We start from the raw sequence: 17914 nt of genomic DNA on the forward strand, positions 1-17914 counted from the left end.
CCCAGCTTCCTCTTGACTTTCCCCTGGCTCGTTCTGAGTTCTCGTCCTTCTTTGTCCTCTAAGGCAGCGGTTCCCAACCTTTTTGGCACCAGTTTCATGGAAGACAGTGTTTCCACAGACAGGGTGGGGGGATGGGGGATGGTTCTCCTGAGTAGAAAGGCAATAGTCCCCACAGAAATATATACTTTTACAACAAAATAAGGTTATTGACTTAATAAACTGTGTTACCTGGTTTCAGAAAGCCTTCAGTTCTTTCCTAAGTTATAACCAGAGGAATTTACAAAATTTGAAGGCGTAACAATTAGGAGTGGGAATGGGGTGGTAGAAGTAGATCGTTTACTGCAGAGAAGTTACAGGCTGAAGGCTTAGCAGTCGGGGTGGGGGGTCGTTTAACGTAGGGACAATTAACCCTGAAGCCCTTAACATCACCGAGCAGGGACGAGTGGGGATCCAAGAAGCAAGGCCTAGAGGGGCTGGTAGTGCAAGGGCCACCTAAGCCTTTGAGTCCACAGCAGCCTTCTAAGGACATTGCAGAATATAGTGCAGTGAATAACTATGTGCAGAATAGTAGGTAAGTAATACTTATTTTCATTTTACTGAAATAGATAAGCATTTAAAAACTACCATATTTCCATTTAAAGCGGTTAAAAATGTAAACATTTTGGTACATAAATGGCTTCATCTTTTTACTCCAAAATGTGTCATTCCTGGAAAATGTGAGATAAATGTTACTTACTAGGTCCATAAAGGAGTGATAATATGTGCCTTCAACCGTCTTACTGGCATACATCAAACATGCAGAGCTGTGAAATGATGGATGGTGTGTAAATAAAAGGCAGTATTTATTTCATTTAGCTCAAGTTGATACTTTGAGAATTACTATCTTAAAACCCTTTTGAGTGCTTTTCTTCTGCTTGTTATTTTGCATCTGTCAAAACTTAGCATTTTATAAACATTGATTGACCTTGAAGAGCAATATTTTTTTATATATAAATTTATTTATTTTATTTTATTTATTTATTTTTGGCTGCGTTAGGTCTTCGTTGCTGCGCGGGCTTTTCTCTGGTTGCGGCGAGCCAGGGCTACTCTTTGTTGCGGTGCGCAGGCTTCTCATTGCGGTGGCTTCTCTTGTTGTGGAGCACAGGGTCTAGGCACGCGGGCTTCAGTAGTTGTGGCATGTGGGCTCAGTAGTTGTGGCTCACGGGCTCTAGAACACAGGCTTAGTAGTTGTGGTGCACAGGCTTAGCTGCTCCACAGCATGTGGGATCTTCCCAGACCAGGGCTCAAACCCGTGTCCCCTCCATTGGCAGGCAGACTCTCAACCACTGCACCACCAGGGAAGCCCAAAGAGCAATATTTTTTAATTAAACTTTTTATTGAAGGATAATACACATACAGAGAAGTGTACAAAGAAATATACACCTGATGAATTTTCATGAAGCCATATCCAAGTAACCTAGCATCTAGATCCAGAAACAGAACATTAGCAGAAAGAATCCCAAAAGTTCCCTGTGCCTTTTCTAGTCACTGTCCCTCTTCCCCCACTACCCACAGCTCAAGGGTAACCACTGTCTTGTCTAATAACATAGTTTAGTTTGAAGAAATGGTGTTAACATTTAATCTGAAAAGTTTTGGAGAGTCCTTTAGTGAGCTTAAGGTAAAGAAGAAAGGAGCATGGCTGTAAACTGTTACCCTTTGTTTGACTTGTTTCTCTTTCTGAAGGTCTTTAGGAGAAGCATGATTGAATTAGAGCAAAGAGCTTGGATAGTTTATACTCAAGTACCTTGTTTGTGGAAAAGATGGAAGTTCTATTCTGTACATTTTTCTGTTTTGAGGAGAAACAAAATTTGTAGTGTCAAATTTTCTTTTCTGCCTGTGTCTTTGGCTTCAAAGGGAATTATCACCTCTGCATTTAGACCTGTCTACCTTTGATGTTCTGTCCTCCATGTTTCTAATTATTAAATCAGCATGCTGATTTAGACTTATTCCCAGGACTCTGTAGGATATGAAAAATGGATTATTTCCCTATTTTACATGTTTATACTTACATTTCACTTTGGGGTTTCAGAATTAACTATTCTTGGAGTACCTAACTTACACTTACTCTTTTGCCGTATAGATGTAAATGATCAATATAAGGTGATGTGGTGGAATTTTCCAAACCACAGGCTTTATATTGTAAATATCTACCTGTTGTAGTGTTCTTTGCATTCTGAAAGTTTTCTTATGATTTCAGTCAAATTCTTTTATTTTCTTATTTATAAGTTGAATTGACTCCTAAGCTTTTGCTCTTTAAAGAGTGTGTGTGTGTGTGTGTGTGTGAGAGAGAGAGAGAGAGAGAGAGAGAACCCATGTGCATACACAGGCCCATATGCGTTTTTAAAATTTATTTTTTTTATTTATTTATTTTTGGCTGCGTTGGGTCTTCGTTGCTGTGCTCAGGCTTTTGTCTGGTTGCGGCGAGTGGGGTCTACTCTTCGTTGTGGTGCATGGGCTTCTCATTGGTGGTGGCCTGTCTTGTTGTGGAGCATGGGCTCTAGGCGCGCAGGCTCCAGTAGCTGTGGGGCACGTGGGCTTAGTTGCTCCGCAGCATGTGGGATCTTCCAGGACCAGGGCTCGAAGCTGTGTCGCCTGCATTGGCAGGCGGATTCCTAACCACTGCACCACCAGGGAAGCCCTCCATATGCTTTTAAACTGTGGAAGTTGCCAGATTGGGGACCTCTGAATAGGAAAATTTGCCCATTCAACAGTAGTCTTGTTGCCTTGCCAACTAGGTTCTTTTAGATTTGACTGAGGTTTCAGTTTTAAGACTATTAAGCCATGAGATTGAATCCCCAACTAGGACTACGAATTAGGAGTTCATCTGATATAATTTTATTAGAGTCCTTTTTATATGTTTTGTACTCTGGCTATGTTTTAAAAATTGTGGTAAAATATCATAACATAAAATTTACCATTTTAGGGAATTCCCTGGCAGTCCAGTGGTTAGGACTTGACACTTTCACTGCTGTGGGCCCGGGTTCAATCCTGGTGGGCAACTAAGATCCTGTAAGCTGTGCGACACGGCCAAAAAAAAATTTTTTTTACCATTTTAACCACCTATAAGTGTACAGTTGAGTATTTTGTTTTTAGAACTTGTAGTCATTCGTATCAGTTTTATTCAACAGATATTTAGTGGGGATCAGCTATATGCCTTGTGCAGAAGTTGGTAGGTCACTGGAAAATTATGAAAGAAATGTAAATATAGTCCCTGTTCTCAAGGAGATTAGCCTCATTAGGGAAAAAAGATATGTATACACCGGTTAAATAATGATTCATGGTAGATAAGGCCTAAGATGTTCAAGGAAAACTTTGTATAAACGTGAGGCTCAGCTTGGTCCTTAGTCAGGGGTAGAATCTATCTAGGTTGAGAGGAAGGAGGAAGTAGGGAACTAAAATAGCATACCAGCGTCCTAGCTATGGCAATCAGAGAAGAAAAAGAAATGAAAGAAATCCAAATTGGAAAAGAAGAAGTAAAACCGTCACTGTTTGCAGATGACATGATACTATACTTGAAAATTCTAAAGATGCTACCAGAAAACTACTAGAGCCCATCAGTGAATTCTGTAAAGTTGCAGGATACAAAATTAATACACAGAAATTTCTTTGATTTCTGTACACTAACAACAAAAGATCAGAAAGAGAAATTAAGGAAACAATCCCTTTTACCATTGCATCAAAAATAATATAATACCAGGAGTAAACCTACCTAAAGAGGCAGAAGACCTGTATTCCGAAAACTATAAGACACTGATGAAAGAAATCAAAGATGAGACAAACAGATGGAAAAATATATTCTTGGATTGGAAGAATCAGTATTGTCAAAATGACTGTACTACCCAAGGCAATCTGCAGATTCAGTGCAATCCCCATCAAATTACCAATGGCATTTTTCACAGAACTAGAACAAAAAATATTAAAATTTGTATGGAGACACAAAAGACCCAGAATAGCCAAAGCAATCTTGAGGAAGAAAAACAGAGATGGAGGAATCAGGCTCCCTGACTTCAGGCTATGCTACAAAGCTGCAGTCATCAAAACAGTATTGGTACTGGCACAAAAACAGAAATACAGATCAGTGGAACAGGATAGAAAGTCCAGAGATAAATCCATGCATCTGTGGTCAATTAATCTACGACAAAAGCAGGCAAGAATATACAATGGAGAAAAGACAGTCTCTTCCATAAGTGGAGCTGGGAACACTGGACAGCTACTTGTAAAAGAATGAAATTAGAATATTCTCTTAACACCATACACAAAAATAAACTCAAAGTGGATTAAAGACCTAAATATAAGACCAGATACTATAAAATTCTTAGAGGAAAACATAGGTAGAACACTCTTTGACATAAATCACAGCAATATCTTTTTGGATCCACCTCCTAGAGTAATGAAAATAAAAACAAAAATAAACAAATGGGACCTGATTAAACTTAAAAGCTTTTGCACAGCAAAGGAAACCATAAACAAAACAAAAAGACAACCCACAGAATGGGAGAAAATATTTGCAAACGAATCAACTGACAAGGGATCAATCTCCAAAATATACAAACAGCTCATGCAGCTCAATGGCAAAAAAAATAAACAAGCCAGTCAAAAAGTGGGCAGAAGATCTAAAAAGACATTTCTCCAAAGAAGACATACAGATGGCCACAATGCACGTGAAAAGATGCTCAACATCACTAATCATTAGAGAAATGCAAATCAAAACTACAGTGAGGTACCACCTCATGCCAGTCAGAATGGCCATCATTAAAAAGTCTACAAATAAGAAATGCTGGAGAGGGTGTGGAGAAAAGGGAACCCTCCTACATTGTTGGTGGGAATGTAAGTTAGTGCATCCACTGTAGAAAACAGTGTGGAGGTTCCTCAGAAAACTAAAAATAGAATTATCATATGATCCAGCAGTCCACTCCTGAGCATATATCCAGAGAAAATGAGTCTGTCATACAGAGTGAAGTAAGTCAGAAAGAGAAAAACAAATACCATATTCTAACACATATATATGGAATCTAGAAAAAAATAAAAAAGGTTTCTGAAGAACCTAGGGGTAGGACAGGAATAAAGACGCAGACATAGAGAATGGACTTGAGGACACGGGGAGGGGGAAGGGTAAGCTGGGACAAAGTGAGAGAGTGGCATGGACATATATACACTACCAAGTGTAAAGTGGATAGCTGGTGGGAAGCATCCACATAGCACAGGGAGATCAGCTCAGTGCTTTGTGACCACCTAGAGGGTGGGATAGGGAGGGTGGGAGGGAGACACAAGAGGGAGGAGATATGGGGATATATGTGTATATATAGCTGATTCACTTTGTTATAAAGCAGAAACTAACACACCATTGTGGAGCAATTATACTCCAATAAAGATGTTAAAAAAAAGATACATGCACCCCAATGTTCATTGCAGCACTATTTACAATAGCCAAGGTATAGAAGCAACCTAAATGTCCATTGACAGAAGAATGGATAAAGAAGATGTGGTACGTATATACAGTGGAATATTACTCAGCCATAAAAAGGAATGAAATAATGCCGTTTACAGCAACATGGATGGACCTAGAGATTATCATACTAAGTGAAGTAAGTCAGACAAAGACAAATACCATACGATATCACTTTTGTGTGGAATCTAAAAAGCTATACAAATGAACTTACTTACAAAACAGAAACACGTAGAAAGCAAATTTATGGTTACTGAATGGGAAAGGTTGTAGGAGGGATAAATTAGGAGTTTGGGATTAACACATATACACTATTACATATAAAATAGATAATCAACAGGGACCTACTGTATAGCACAGGGAACTCTACTCAGTATTCTGTAATAACTTGTATAGGAAAAGAATCTGAAAAAGAATGGATATATGTATATGTTTAACTGAATCACTTTGCTGTACACCTGAAACTAACACAATATTGTAAATCAACTATACTCCAATATAAAAATAAAAGTTAAAAAAAATAGCTTACCAGCTATTTCATTGTTAAGTCCATTGCCTTTCAGAGAATCTTTTGCTTTTCTAGCTTTGAAGCTCTCACTCTTTTTTTTTCTTCTGGCCGCGACGTGTGGCATATGAGATCTTAGTTCCCTGACCAGGGATCAAACGCACACCCCCTGCAGTGGAAGCGCAGAGTCTTAACCACTGGACCGCCAGGGAAGTCCCCCCCCCTTTTTTTTTTTTTTTTTTAAATAAGCTGAATATTCAGTTGAGGGAACATATTTTTGCCACATAATGTTTTTAAAAATCACAGAAACTAAACTTACTTATTATGTAATATAGACACTATTAAAAATCCAGATTTATAGTGATAGAAGGGTTAAACTTCCTATTAAAATTCTGTGCAAATATCTGTGTTCATGTAATGTTAAACTTTTCAATATATTACCAGTTGGGAATAGGTATTTCATTAGTGAGTTTAGAACAATTTCGGTTATAGTTTTTATGAAAAATAATTGTACAAAAAAGAGCATGTAATGAAATACATACTTATTGAAATTAATCATGAATTCAGATAAGAAGTTTACAGTGGGTATATATAGTATATAAAGAATAAGTTATGATTAATTCTGAATAAACTTGTACTGACACTTGATGGCAAAGGATGGTGCCCATTTTGTTAGTCTGTGTCTATAATGGGTCAGGGGTTTCATCTGGGCTGAACATATTCTCTTACAATAAGAATTACGAAGTTAAAACAGTATTTTTTCTTTCTCATATCTGCAGACAGGCAAACATACACCTAGGACCGGCATGTTCACGTGACATCAAGAGGAAACGGAAACCTGTGGCTACAGCATCTCTGTCCAGCCCAAGTGCCAGTAATTATATATGTAGTTATCCTTTATTGACCACCTACTGTGTGTCAGGCACTAAATTATATGTTTTATATACCTTTTCATCTCTGACCCTGAAGTCTGTGCTTTTCCACTGTGTCTTACAGCTTTCTTGAGTTCGAATCCCTATATTCCACTATCAGCAGTCTTTAGTCATCTGTACTTTTGCTCTAGCACAGACAGGAAATTAGGTGTGTGGTAATGAAAATCCTGGTAGGGTGGCAGTTTAGTCAATAGCGAAGGAGCCATATGGATTTATTTACTTTCATGTTTGGTATACAGCACAATACATTATCACTGTTTTAATGTCTAGTAGAGTTCTAATATTCTACCATTCAAGAAATTTCTAATTAAGTTTTCAAGTTAAAACTTAAGGTTTTCTAGGCAAAACTGGTTCATAGAAACCAAAATAATGGTTATCTTCAGTGGGAGGTAGTGACCAGAGGAGGACATAAAAAAGTCTTCTGGGATGCTGGAAATACTTTATATCAAGAACTTGGTGGGGATTACATGAGTGTGTATACATGTAAAGATTCACTGAGCTGCACATTTACATACATACAGGTATGTTATCCTTAAATGAAAAAAGGGGAATAATTACGTATTTATATCAGCAAGAATACTGGATGTCTATAGATATTTTTCTTTGAAGTTAAGAGAAGATAATTAAATGTAATTATTAATCATAGGAAATAATACTTTGTGTATTTCAATACATTTTGGGGTGAATTGCTCTGGTTAAAAAGGGCATATCTGCTTGTAGGACCTATCAGAAATACCTATGGTTATTTTCTTGATGATGGTGAATTCACTCTGAGGGAATTGAGCATATCATAAATTACTTTATTTTCTTCAGAAAATACTATATATTATATAGATCAAAGCAATTGATGCCTGAGTAAAGAGTAGACCTCAGACAGATAGGAACTCTTATTTCTCTAACTTTACTTAGTAAGTTTCAGCATACTCTGAAATTGACCTGTTTGAGCTTCTGTTTGGAATGGTTGCTTGGCAGTGGTTCATACTGAACATTCTTAACCATGGGTCTGATGATTGTAGTAAGTTTTTCTTAGGGATTTTCACATGGCCGTGCTCTGAGCTGAACATTTTACATGAATTATTTCACTTAACCTTTGCAACAACTTTATAAGGCAGATGCTGTTTTTATTCCCAGTTTACACATGGGAAAATTAAGGCTTAGAGAGGTTAAATCACTCACTGAGGTTATATGGTTAATAAATTGTAGAGCCAAGATCAGACCAATTTCCCTATGACTCTTGAGCTGCCCTCTTAAACACTGCAGGTGTTTGGTCTTGTATACGACAGAATTGGTTCCAAACCATGACTCCATGTCAAAACCCAGATCCTCATCCAGTCTGTGGAATTGGAAGCAATAAAACACAGTCTTTATCTTTTTGTTCTTTTTTTCCCCCTTAATATCTAACTCTATTTTTAGCTTTTAGTTGTTTATAAGAGAAGAGCTGTTGAGAAGTTTATAATCCTTATTCCATATTCAAATCAGGAAATGTACTGGGAAGTATTAAACAAGACTTGAGCATTCAGCATTTCCCCTACTGAGCCCAACTCCTCTCACTTGTTGACTCAGGCCTGCTTCACTGAACATTTTTTTTGTTTTCTATCCACAACCTGAGTGCCCCATGGAGGTGAAGGACATAGCCCAAGCCCACGCCATCAGTCAGTAGAACAAATGGGCTTGCTCTGCCTAACGTCGGGCCATCTCGGATTCCACCTCTTTTATAGAAATGAGTGATGAAGAGAGGTGCGTTCCGCTTTGCCGCTGTATTAATACACATCAGGGGCCAGCTCCTGCCATTAAATCATGCTCCTGCATACATCTGTTATCGGACTCCTCACCAGTGTGATGAACAAGACTGCAGATAGAGGCTTCCTTGTGTCATTCTTTATAGGATTTTCCTAAAAGAATAAATAGCTCAGATCTCTGCCAACACTCTCTCCTGTCACTGTGATGAATTCAGCTTCTTTCTTAAACATGCAGCCACAAATCTTTTCCCTTTTCCCCTCCCCCACTAGTGGAAAGTTTTAAGTTGACTGCATTTAAAGATATTAATAAGGCTAGAAAGGTGAAGAGCAAAAGGGAATAACATGCCTTCCTGTCTTTTTCGTACTAATATTAACAAAGGCCAGGGAAAAGGACCTTTTCATAGGGTCATTAGGTAGATCCATCTTGAAAGTGTAGCACCTCTATTTTCTTCACTTTATCTCCACTCCCCTTCCATCTATGGCTTTATAACATGCAGGTGCCTGGTGTACAGATCCACCCCTGGATCCTAGTGAGTAACTGTGTTAACCTGCTTTTCAGATCGATACACCAGAACAGGGAATGCCCACCAATGTCTCCCTCATGCTGAAGTGTACCAGCTGTCATATATTTTCTTAAAGATTGTAACTGGAAGAGAAAAAAGGGTTATTTTCTCTAAAATTTGAGAGACTTAAGTAGTTATAAGAAACATAAGGAACTCAGATGAAAACATGACTTCTTTTCCTTGAGATGATTTTCTTCATTAGAACGGCAAATCAGAGCTTTGGGTGGGCAAATCCCATTCCTTCATAAAGTAAACACATGGGGCTTCCCTAGTGGCGCAGTGGTTGAGAGTCCGCCTGCCGATGTGGGGGACGCGGGTTCGTGCCCCGGTCCGAGAGGATCCCACATGCCGCGGAGCGGCTGGGCCCGTGAGCCATGACCGCTGAGCCTGCGCGTCCGGAGCCTGTGCTCTGCGGCGGGAGGGGCCGCAGCAGTGAGGCCCGCATACCGCAAAAAAATTTAAAAAATTAAAAAAAAAAAAAGTAAACACATGGCTGTAGGTGAAGGAGAATTGGGATAATAAGATATTCTGTTAAGAGCCCTGACTTTTTTTTTTTTTTTTTGGCGGGATCTTACTTCCCTGACCAGGGATTGAATCCGTGCCCTCTGCAGTGGAGGCGCGGAGTCCTAACCACTGGACCGGCAGGGAATTCCCACGAGCCCTGACTGTTTTGGCCATCCAAGAGCCATTTCTGACCTTCTTCACCCTGGGATAGGATATGTGTCCTTAGAAGGGTACCCAACAGTTAACCTGTTAATTAGTTACATAAGATTTCAAATACCAGGCCAGCAATGCTAGCGATGCATTCACAAGGGCAGGAATTTTTACCTGTCTTGCTCACTGCTGTACCCCACTGCATCTAAAAAATAATGCTCCACACATAGAACAGTCTCTAGATATTTGTTGTTTGAATAAATGAATAGAATCTTAAAGATGAAACAGTTATTCTCAATATTATTCTAATCCTGTGATTGGATTCAGTAGTAGTTCCATTTCAGGTTGGCCCTTGTCTCAGGAGTCATAGGGCAGACTCTTATTGCCTACTGTGCCTTTTAATTAAGTTTAAATGTTTTCTAAAGTTAAAAATGTTTTTTAAAATAAATATTGAATGGCCACAAAAGAACATTTATAGAAAATGTATAAGATATAAAGAAAACCAATACAGCAACTATCCATATACCCACCATCCACTTTAAGAAAAGGAACATCACCTTTAAATTTTTCTTCCCACTCTCCTCAGAGGTAACCATTATCCTGATACATATTTTTGGTTAATCATTTGTCATTCTTTGTTTTTTTCAACTAGTTTTGACAGACATATGTATCTCTAAGCAGTATATTGTCAAGTTTTGCATGTTTTTGAACCTTGTGTAATGGAATGTTGTATTTTATAAGTTACAAGTTTCACCCATTTATGTTCTTGAGATTCATTCAGGTCTTATCCTACCAGAATCCATTCATTTTCTTACTGCCATATGTATGGTATTCCATTTTATCAGTTGACAGATATAATACAATTAACTGTTCTTGATGAACATTTCAGTCATATTCTTATGCTGTTTTACGCTATTGTGAAAAGTACTGCGCCATTCTTCAGGTGAACATATGCAAAAGTTTCTCTTGGCCATTTCACAGTTCTTAGGATAGCTATATCAAAAAAAAAGAAAAAAAGTTGTTGTTTGAAGGATGTGGAGAAATTGGAAACCTTGTGCATTGCTGGTGGGAATGTAAAATAATGCAGCCACTGTGGAAAAAGATACGGTAGTTCCTCAAAAATTTAAACATAAAACTACCATGTGATCCATGGTAGTTCTGCTTCTGGATGTATACCCAAAAGAATTGAAAGCAAAGATTCAAATAGATATTTGTACACCCATGTTCATAGCAGCATTATTGACAGTAGCCAAAAAGTAGAAACAACCCAAATGTTCATCACTGGATGAATGGATAAATAAAATGTGGTATATACATTCAGTAGGTTATTACTCAGTCTGAAAGCCTTCATTATAAGAATGAAATTATGAATGTTACAACATGGATGAAGGCAACATGTTAAGTGAAATAAGCCAAACACAAAAGGATGAATACTGTATGATTCCACTTATAAGAGGTACCTAAAACAATCCAATTTGTAGAAACAGAGACTAGAATGCTGGTTGCCGGGGGCTGCAGGAGGAAGAGAATGTGGAGTTATTGTTTAATGGGTAGACAGTTTCCATTCGGGATGATGAGAAAGTTCTGGACATGGATGGTGGTAATGGTTGTGCAACAATGTGAATATACTAAATGCTACTGAACGGTATGCTTAGAAATTATTAGAATGGTACATTTTATATATATTTTACCATAATAAAAAATATGTAGCAAAACAAAGTTTTTCTAGGACAGAGTTTTTTTGTTTTTGTTTGGTTTTTTTAACATCTTTATTGGAGTATAATTGCTCTACAGTGGTGTGTTAGTTTCTGCTGTATCACAAAGTGAATCAGCTAGCTATACGTATCCATATATCCATATATCCCCTCCCTCTTGCATCTCCTTCCTACCCTCCCTATCCCACCCCTCTAGGTGGTCACAAAGCACCAAGCTGATCTCCCTGTGCTATGCAGCTGCTTCCCACTAGCTATCTATTTTACTTTTGGTGGTGTATATGTGTCCGTGCCACTCTCTCACTTCGTCCCAGCTTCCCCTTCCCCTTCCCCATGTCTTCAAGTCCATTCTCTACGTCTGCGTCTTTATTCCTGTCCTGCCCCTAGGTTCTTAAAAACCTTTTTTTTTTTTTTAGCATACGGTATTTGTTTTTCTCTTTCTGACTTAGAGTCTGCAGACTCTAGGTCCATCCACCTTCACTACAAATAACTCAATTTCGTTTCTTTTTATGGCTGAGTAATATTCCATTGTATATATGTGCCACATCTTCTTTATCCATTCATCTGTCAATGGACACTTAGGTTGCTTCCATGTCCTGGCTATTGTAAATAGTGCTGCAATGAACATTGTGGTATATGACTCTTTTTTTTTTTTGCGGTACGCGGGCCTCTCACTGTTGTGGCCTCTCCCGTTGCGGAGCACAGGCTCCGGACGTGCAGGCTCAGCGACCATGGCTCACGGGCCCAGCCGCTCCACGGCATGTGGGATCCTCCTGGACCGGGGCACAAACCCGCGTCCCCTGCATCAGCAGGCGGACTCTCAACCACTGTGCCGCCAGGGAAGCCCCTGACTCCTTTTGAATTATGGTTTTCTCCGGGTATATGCCCAGTAGTGGGATTGCTGTGTCGTATGGTAGTTCTATTTTTAGTTTTTTAACCTCCATACTGTTCTCCATAGTGGCTGTATCAATTTACATTCCGACCAACAGTGAAAGAGGGTTCCCTTTTCTCCACACCCTCTCCAGCATTTATTATTTGAAGACTTTTTGATGATGGCCATTCTGACTGGTGTGAGATGATACCTCATTGTAGTTTTGATTTACATTTCTCTAATGATTAGTGATCTTGAGCATCCTTTCATGTGTTTGTTGGCAGTCTGTATATCTTCTTTGGAGAAATGTCTATTTAGGTCTTCTGCCCATTTTTGGATTGTTTGTTTGTTTTTTTGGATATTGAGCTGCATGAGCTGCTTGTATATTTAGGAGATTAATCCTTTGTCAGTTGCTTCATTTGCAAATATCTTCTCCCATTCTGAGGGTTGTCTTTTGGTCTTGTTTATGGTTTCCTTGGCTGTGCAAAGATTTTTAAGTTGCATTAGGTCCCATTTGTTTATTTTTGATTTTATTTCCATTATTGTAGGAGGTGGGTCAAGAAGGATCTTGCTGTGATTTATGTCATAGTGTTCTGCCTATGTTTTCCTCTAAGAGTTTGATAGTTTCTGGCCTTACATTTAGGTCTTTAATCCATTTTTGTTTTACTTTTGTGTATGGTGTTAGGAAGTGTTCTAATTTCATTCTTTTACATGTAGCCGTCCAGTTTTCCCAACACCACTTATTGAAGAGGCTGTCTTTTCTCCCTTGTATATTCTTGCCTCCTTTGTCAAAGATAAGGTTACCCTATGTGTGTGGGTTTATCTCTGGGCTTTCTATCCTGTCCCATTGATCTATATTTCTGTTTTTGTGCCAGTACCATACTGTCTTGATTACTGTAGCTTTGTAATATAGTCTCCAGTCAGGGAGCCTGATTCCTCCAGCTCCGTTTTTCGTTCTCAAGATTGTTTTGGCTATTAGGGGTCTTTTGTCTTTCCATACAAACTGTAAAAACTCTTGTTCTAGTTCTGTGAAAAATGCCATTGGTAATTTGATAGGAATTGCATTGAATCTGTAGATTGCTTTGGGTCGTGTTGTCATTTTCACAGTGTTGATTCTTCCAATCCAAGAACATGGTATATCTCACCATCTGTTTGTATCATCTTTAATTTCTTTCATCAGTGTCTTACAGTTATCTGCATACAGGTCTTTTGCCTCCTTAGGTAGGTTTATTCCTAGGTATTTTATTCTTTTTGTTGCAGTGGTAAATGGGAGTGTTTCCTTAATTTCTTTTTCAGATTTTTCATAATTAGTGTATAGGAATGCAAGAGATTTCTGTGCATTAATTTTGTATCCTGCTACTTTACCAAATTCATTGATTAGCTCTAGTAGTTTTCTGGTAGCATCTTTAGGATTCTCTATGTGTAGTATCATGTCATCTGCAAGCAGTGACAGTTTTACTTTTTCTTTTCCGATTTGAATTCCTTTTATTTCTTTTTCTACTCTGATTGCTAGGGCTAAAACTTCCAAAACTATGTTGAATAATAGTGGTGAGAGTGGGCAACCTTGTCTTGTTCCTGATCTTGTGGAAATGGTTTCAGTTTTTCACCATTAAAAACGATGTTGGCTGTGGGTTTGTCATATATGCCCTTCATTGTGTTGAGGTAAGTTCCCTCTATGCCTACTTTCTGCAGGGTTTTTATCATAAATGGGTGTTGAATTTTGTCAAAAGCTTTTTCTGCATCTATTGAGATGATCATATAGTTTTTATCCTTCACCTTGTTAATATGGTTTATCACATTGATTGATTTGCGTATATTGAAGAATCCTTGCATTCCTGGGATAAACACCACTTGATCATGGTGTATGATCCTTTTAATGTGTTGTTGGATTCTGTTTGCCAGTATTTTGTTGAGGATTTTTACATCTATGTTCATCAGTGTTAGCGGCCTGTAGTTTTCTTTTTTTGTGACATCTTTGTCTGGTTTTGGTCTCAAGGTGATGGTGGCCTCGTAGAATGAGTTTGGGAGTGTTCCTCCCTCTGCTATATTTTGGAAGAGTTTGAGAAGGATAGGTGTTAGCTCTTCTCTAAATGTTTGATAGAATTCGCCTGTGAAGCCATCTGGTCCTGGGACTTTTTTTGTTGGAAGATTTTTAATCACAGTTTCAATTTCAGTGCTTGTGATTGGTCTGTTTATAGTTTCTATTTCTTCCTGGTTCAGCCTTGGAAATTGTGCTTTTCTAAGAATTTGTCCATTTCTTCCAGGTTGTCCATTTTTTTGTCATAGAGTTGCTTGCAGTAATCTCTCATGATCTTTTGTATTTCTGCAGTGTCAGTTGTTACTTCTCCTTTTTCATTTCTAATTCTGTTGATTTGAGTCTTTTCCCTTTTTTTCTTGATGAATCTGGCTAATGGTTTATCAATTTTATCTTCTCAAAGAACCAGCTTTTAGTTTTATTGATCTTTGCTATCGTTTCCTTCATTTCCTTTTCATTTATTTCTGAACTGATCTTTATGATTTCTTTCCTTCTGCTAACTTTGGAGTTTTTTTGTTCTTCTTTCTCTATTTGCTTTAGGTGTAAGGTTAGGTTGTTTATTTGAGATGTTTCTTGTTTCTTGATGTAGGATTGTATTGCTATAAACTTCTCTCTTAGAACTGCTTTTGCTGCATCCCATAGGTTTTGGGTTGTCATGTTTTCATTGTTATTTGTTTCTAAGTTTTTTTGATTTCCTCTTTGATTTCTTTAGTCATCTCTTGGTTATTTAGTAGTGTATTGTTTAGCCTCCTTGTGTTTGCATTTTTAAAGTTTTTTTCCTGTAATTGATATCTAGTCTCATAGCATTGTGGTCAGAAAAGATACTTGATACGATTTCAGTTTTCTTAAATTTACCAAGGCTTGATTTGTGACCCAAGATATGATCTATCCTGGAGAATGTTCCATGAGCACTTGAGAAGAAAGTGTATTCTGTTTTTGGATGGAACGTCCTATAAATATCAATTAAGTCCATCTTGTTTAATGTGTCATTTATAGCTTGTGTTTAATTATTTATTTTCATTTTGGATGATCTGCCCGTTCGTGAAAGTGGGGTGTTAAAGTCCCCTACTGTGATTGTGTTACTGTTGCTTTCCCCTTTTATGGCTGTTAGCATTTGCCTTATGTATTGAGGTGCTCCTATGTTGGGTGCGTAAATATTACAATTTTTATATCTTCTTCTTGGATTGATTCCTTGATCATTATGTAGTGTTCTTCTTTGTCTCTTGTAATAGTCTTTATTTTAAACTCTAGTTTGTCTGATATGAGAATTGCTACTCTAGCTTTCTTTTTTTTGTTTGTTTTTTTGGTTTTTGTTTTGTTTTGTTTTTTTTGCGGTACACAGGCCTCTCACTGTTGTGGCCTCTCCCGCTGTGGAGCACAGGCTCCGGACACATAGGCTCAGCGGCCATGGCTCACGGGCTCAGCCACTCCGCGGCATGTGGGATCTTCTCAGACCGGGGCACGAACCTGTGTCCCCTGCATCAACAGGCGGACTCTCAGCCCCTGCGCCACCAGGGAAGCCCCCTAGCTTTCTTTTGATTTCCATTTGCATGGAATATCTTTTTCCATCCTCTCATTTTCAGTCTGTATGTGTCCCTAGGTCTGAAGTGGGTTTCTTGTAGACAGCGTATATATGGGTCTTGTTTTTGTATCCATTCAGCAAGTCTTTGTCTTTTAGTTGGAACATTTAATCCATTTACATTTAAAGTAATTATCGATATGTATGTTCCTGTTACCATTTTCTGAATTGTTTTGGGTTTGTTATTGTAAGTTTTTCCATTCTCTTGTGTTTCCTGCCTAGAGAAGTTCCTTTAGCATTTGTTGTAGAGCTGGTTTGGTGGTGCTGAATTCTCTTAGCTTCTGCATGTCTGTAAAGGTTTTAATTTCTCCATCGAATCTGAATGAGATCCTTTCTGGGTAGAGTAATCTTGGTTGTAGGTTTTTTCCCTTTCATCACTTTAAATATGTCCTACCACACCCTTCTGCCTTGCAGAGTTAGTGCTGAATGATCAGCTGTTAACCTTATGGGGATTCCCTTATATGTTACTTGTTGCTTTTCCCTTGCTGCTTTTAATGTTTTTTCTTTGTATTTAATTTTTGATAGTTTGATTTATATGTGTCTTGGCATGTTTCTCCTTGGATTTATCCTGTATGGGACTCTCTGCACTTCCTGGACTTGATTGACTATTTCCTTTCCCATATTAGAGAAGTTTTCAACTATAATCTTTTCAAGTATTTTCTCAGTCCCTTTCTTTTTCTCTTCTTCTGGGACCCCCTATAATTCAAATGTTGGTGCATTTAATGTTGTCCCAGAGGTCTCTGAGACTGTCCTCAATTCTTTTCATTCTTTTTTCTTTATTCTCCTCTGTGGTAGTTATTTCCACTATTTTATCTTCCAGGTCACTATCTGTTCTTTGGCCTCAGTTATTCTGCTATTGATTTCTTCTAGAGAATTTTTAATTTCATTTATTGTGTTGTTTATCATTGTTTGTTTGCTCTTTAGTTCTTCTAGGTTCTTGTTAAACATTTCTTTTATTTTCTCCATTCTGTTTCCAGGATTTTCTATCATCTTTACTGTCATTACTCTGAATTCTTTTTGAGGTAGACTGCCTATTTCCTCTTCATTTGTTTGGTCTGGTGGGTTTTAACATTGCTTCTTCATCTGCTGTGTATTTCTCTGTCTTCTCATTTTGCTTAACTTACTGAGTTTTTTGGGTCTTCTCTTCACAGTCTGCAGGTTTGTATTTTCCATTGTTTTTGGTGTCTGCCGCCAGTGGGTAATGTTGGCTCCGTGGGATGTGTAGGCTTCCTGCTGGAGGGGACTGGTGCCTGTGTTCTGATGGATGAGGCTGGATCTTGTCTTTCTGGTGGGCAGGACCATGTCTGGTCGTGTGTTTGTGACCTTATTATGATTTTAGGCAGCCTCACTGCTAATGGGTGGGGTTGTGCTCCTGTCTTGCTAGTTGTTTGGCATGGGGTATCCAGCACTGGAGCTTGCTGGTCGTTGAGTGGAGCTGGTTCTTAGAGTTGAGACGGAGATCTCTGGGAGAGCTCTCGCCGATTGATATTACAAGTGGTCGGGAGGTCTCTGGTGGACCATTGTCCTGATCTCAGCTCTCCCACCTCAGAGGCTCAGGCCTGACACCCGGCTGGAGCACCAAGACCCAGTTCTTGGAGAAGGGGCCCTTGCAATTTCTAAGGAGCAGGGTTTCTTTGTAACTGCTGTGTCCATGAGATCACAGAGAAAGTTCTCATTTTCTGAAGGAAATGTATCCAGAGAAGCAGATTGCACAGTTTCCATAGTCTAATTCCTCTTCTTTGGATAGGACTCCTCAAAAAGGTAACAAGCCAAGAATCTAGGACAGTTTTTTCACCATGGTTGGTGAGCATCTAGTAATGGTAGTTATAGTTTTATGAA

General features: G+C 38.5%; 1 protein-coding gene across 14 annotated transcripts in view; it reads left to right on the forward strand.

Annotated features, from left to right (window-relative positions):
• The window catches only part of GPATCH2L (G-patch domain containing 2 like), a 65744-nt gene that overhangs the window by 38227 nt on the left and 9603 nt on the right, over positions 1–17914 (forward strand). For 4 of the 14 annotated variants that reach the window (XR_003435567.1, XM_027120100.1, XM_027120103.1 and 1 more), the window contains exon 9: positions 6770–6876. The exons of 4 other annotated variants lie outside the window; for them this stretch is intronic. Coding sequence is in view for 5 of the 10 variants with exons in the window: in XM_027120100.1 (XP_026975901.1) it covers positions 6770–6876 (107 nt within the window). In the remaining 5 variants the exon portion in view is untranslated. Of the gene's footprint in view, positions 1–6068; positions 6082–6769; positions 6877–17914 lie in introns of those variants that run through there. 6 more of the 14 variants (XR_003435568.1, XR_003435566.1, XM_027120102.1 and 3 more) reach the window with 3 other exon arrangements.

This window comes from Aethalodelphis obliquidens, unplaced genomic scaffold (genome assembly GCF_003676395.1).
Source record: "Aethalodelphis obliquidens isolate GAN/ISIS:26980383/991018 unplaced genomic scaffold, ASM367639v1 scaffold21, whole genome shotgun sequence".
NCBI classification, from domain to species: Eukaryota; Metazoa; Chordata; class Mammalia; order Artiodactyla; family Delphinidae; genus Aethalodelphis; species Aethalodelphis obliquidens.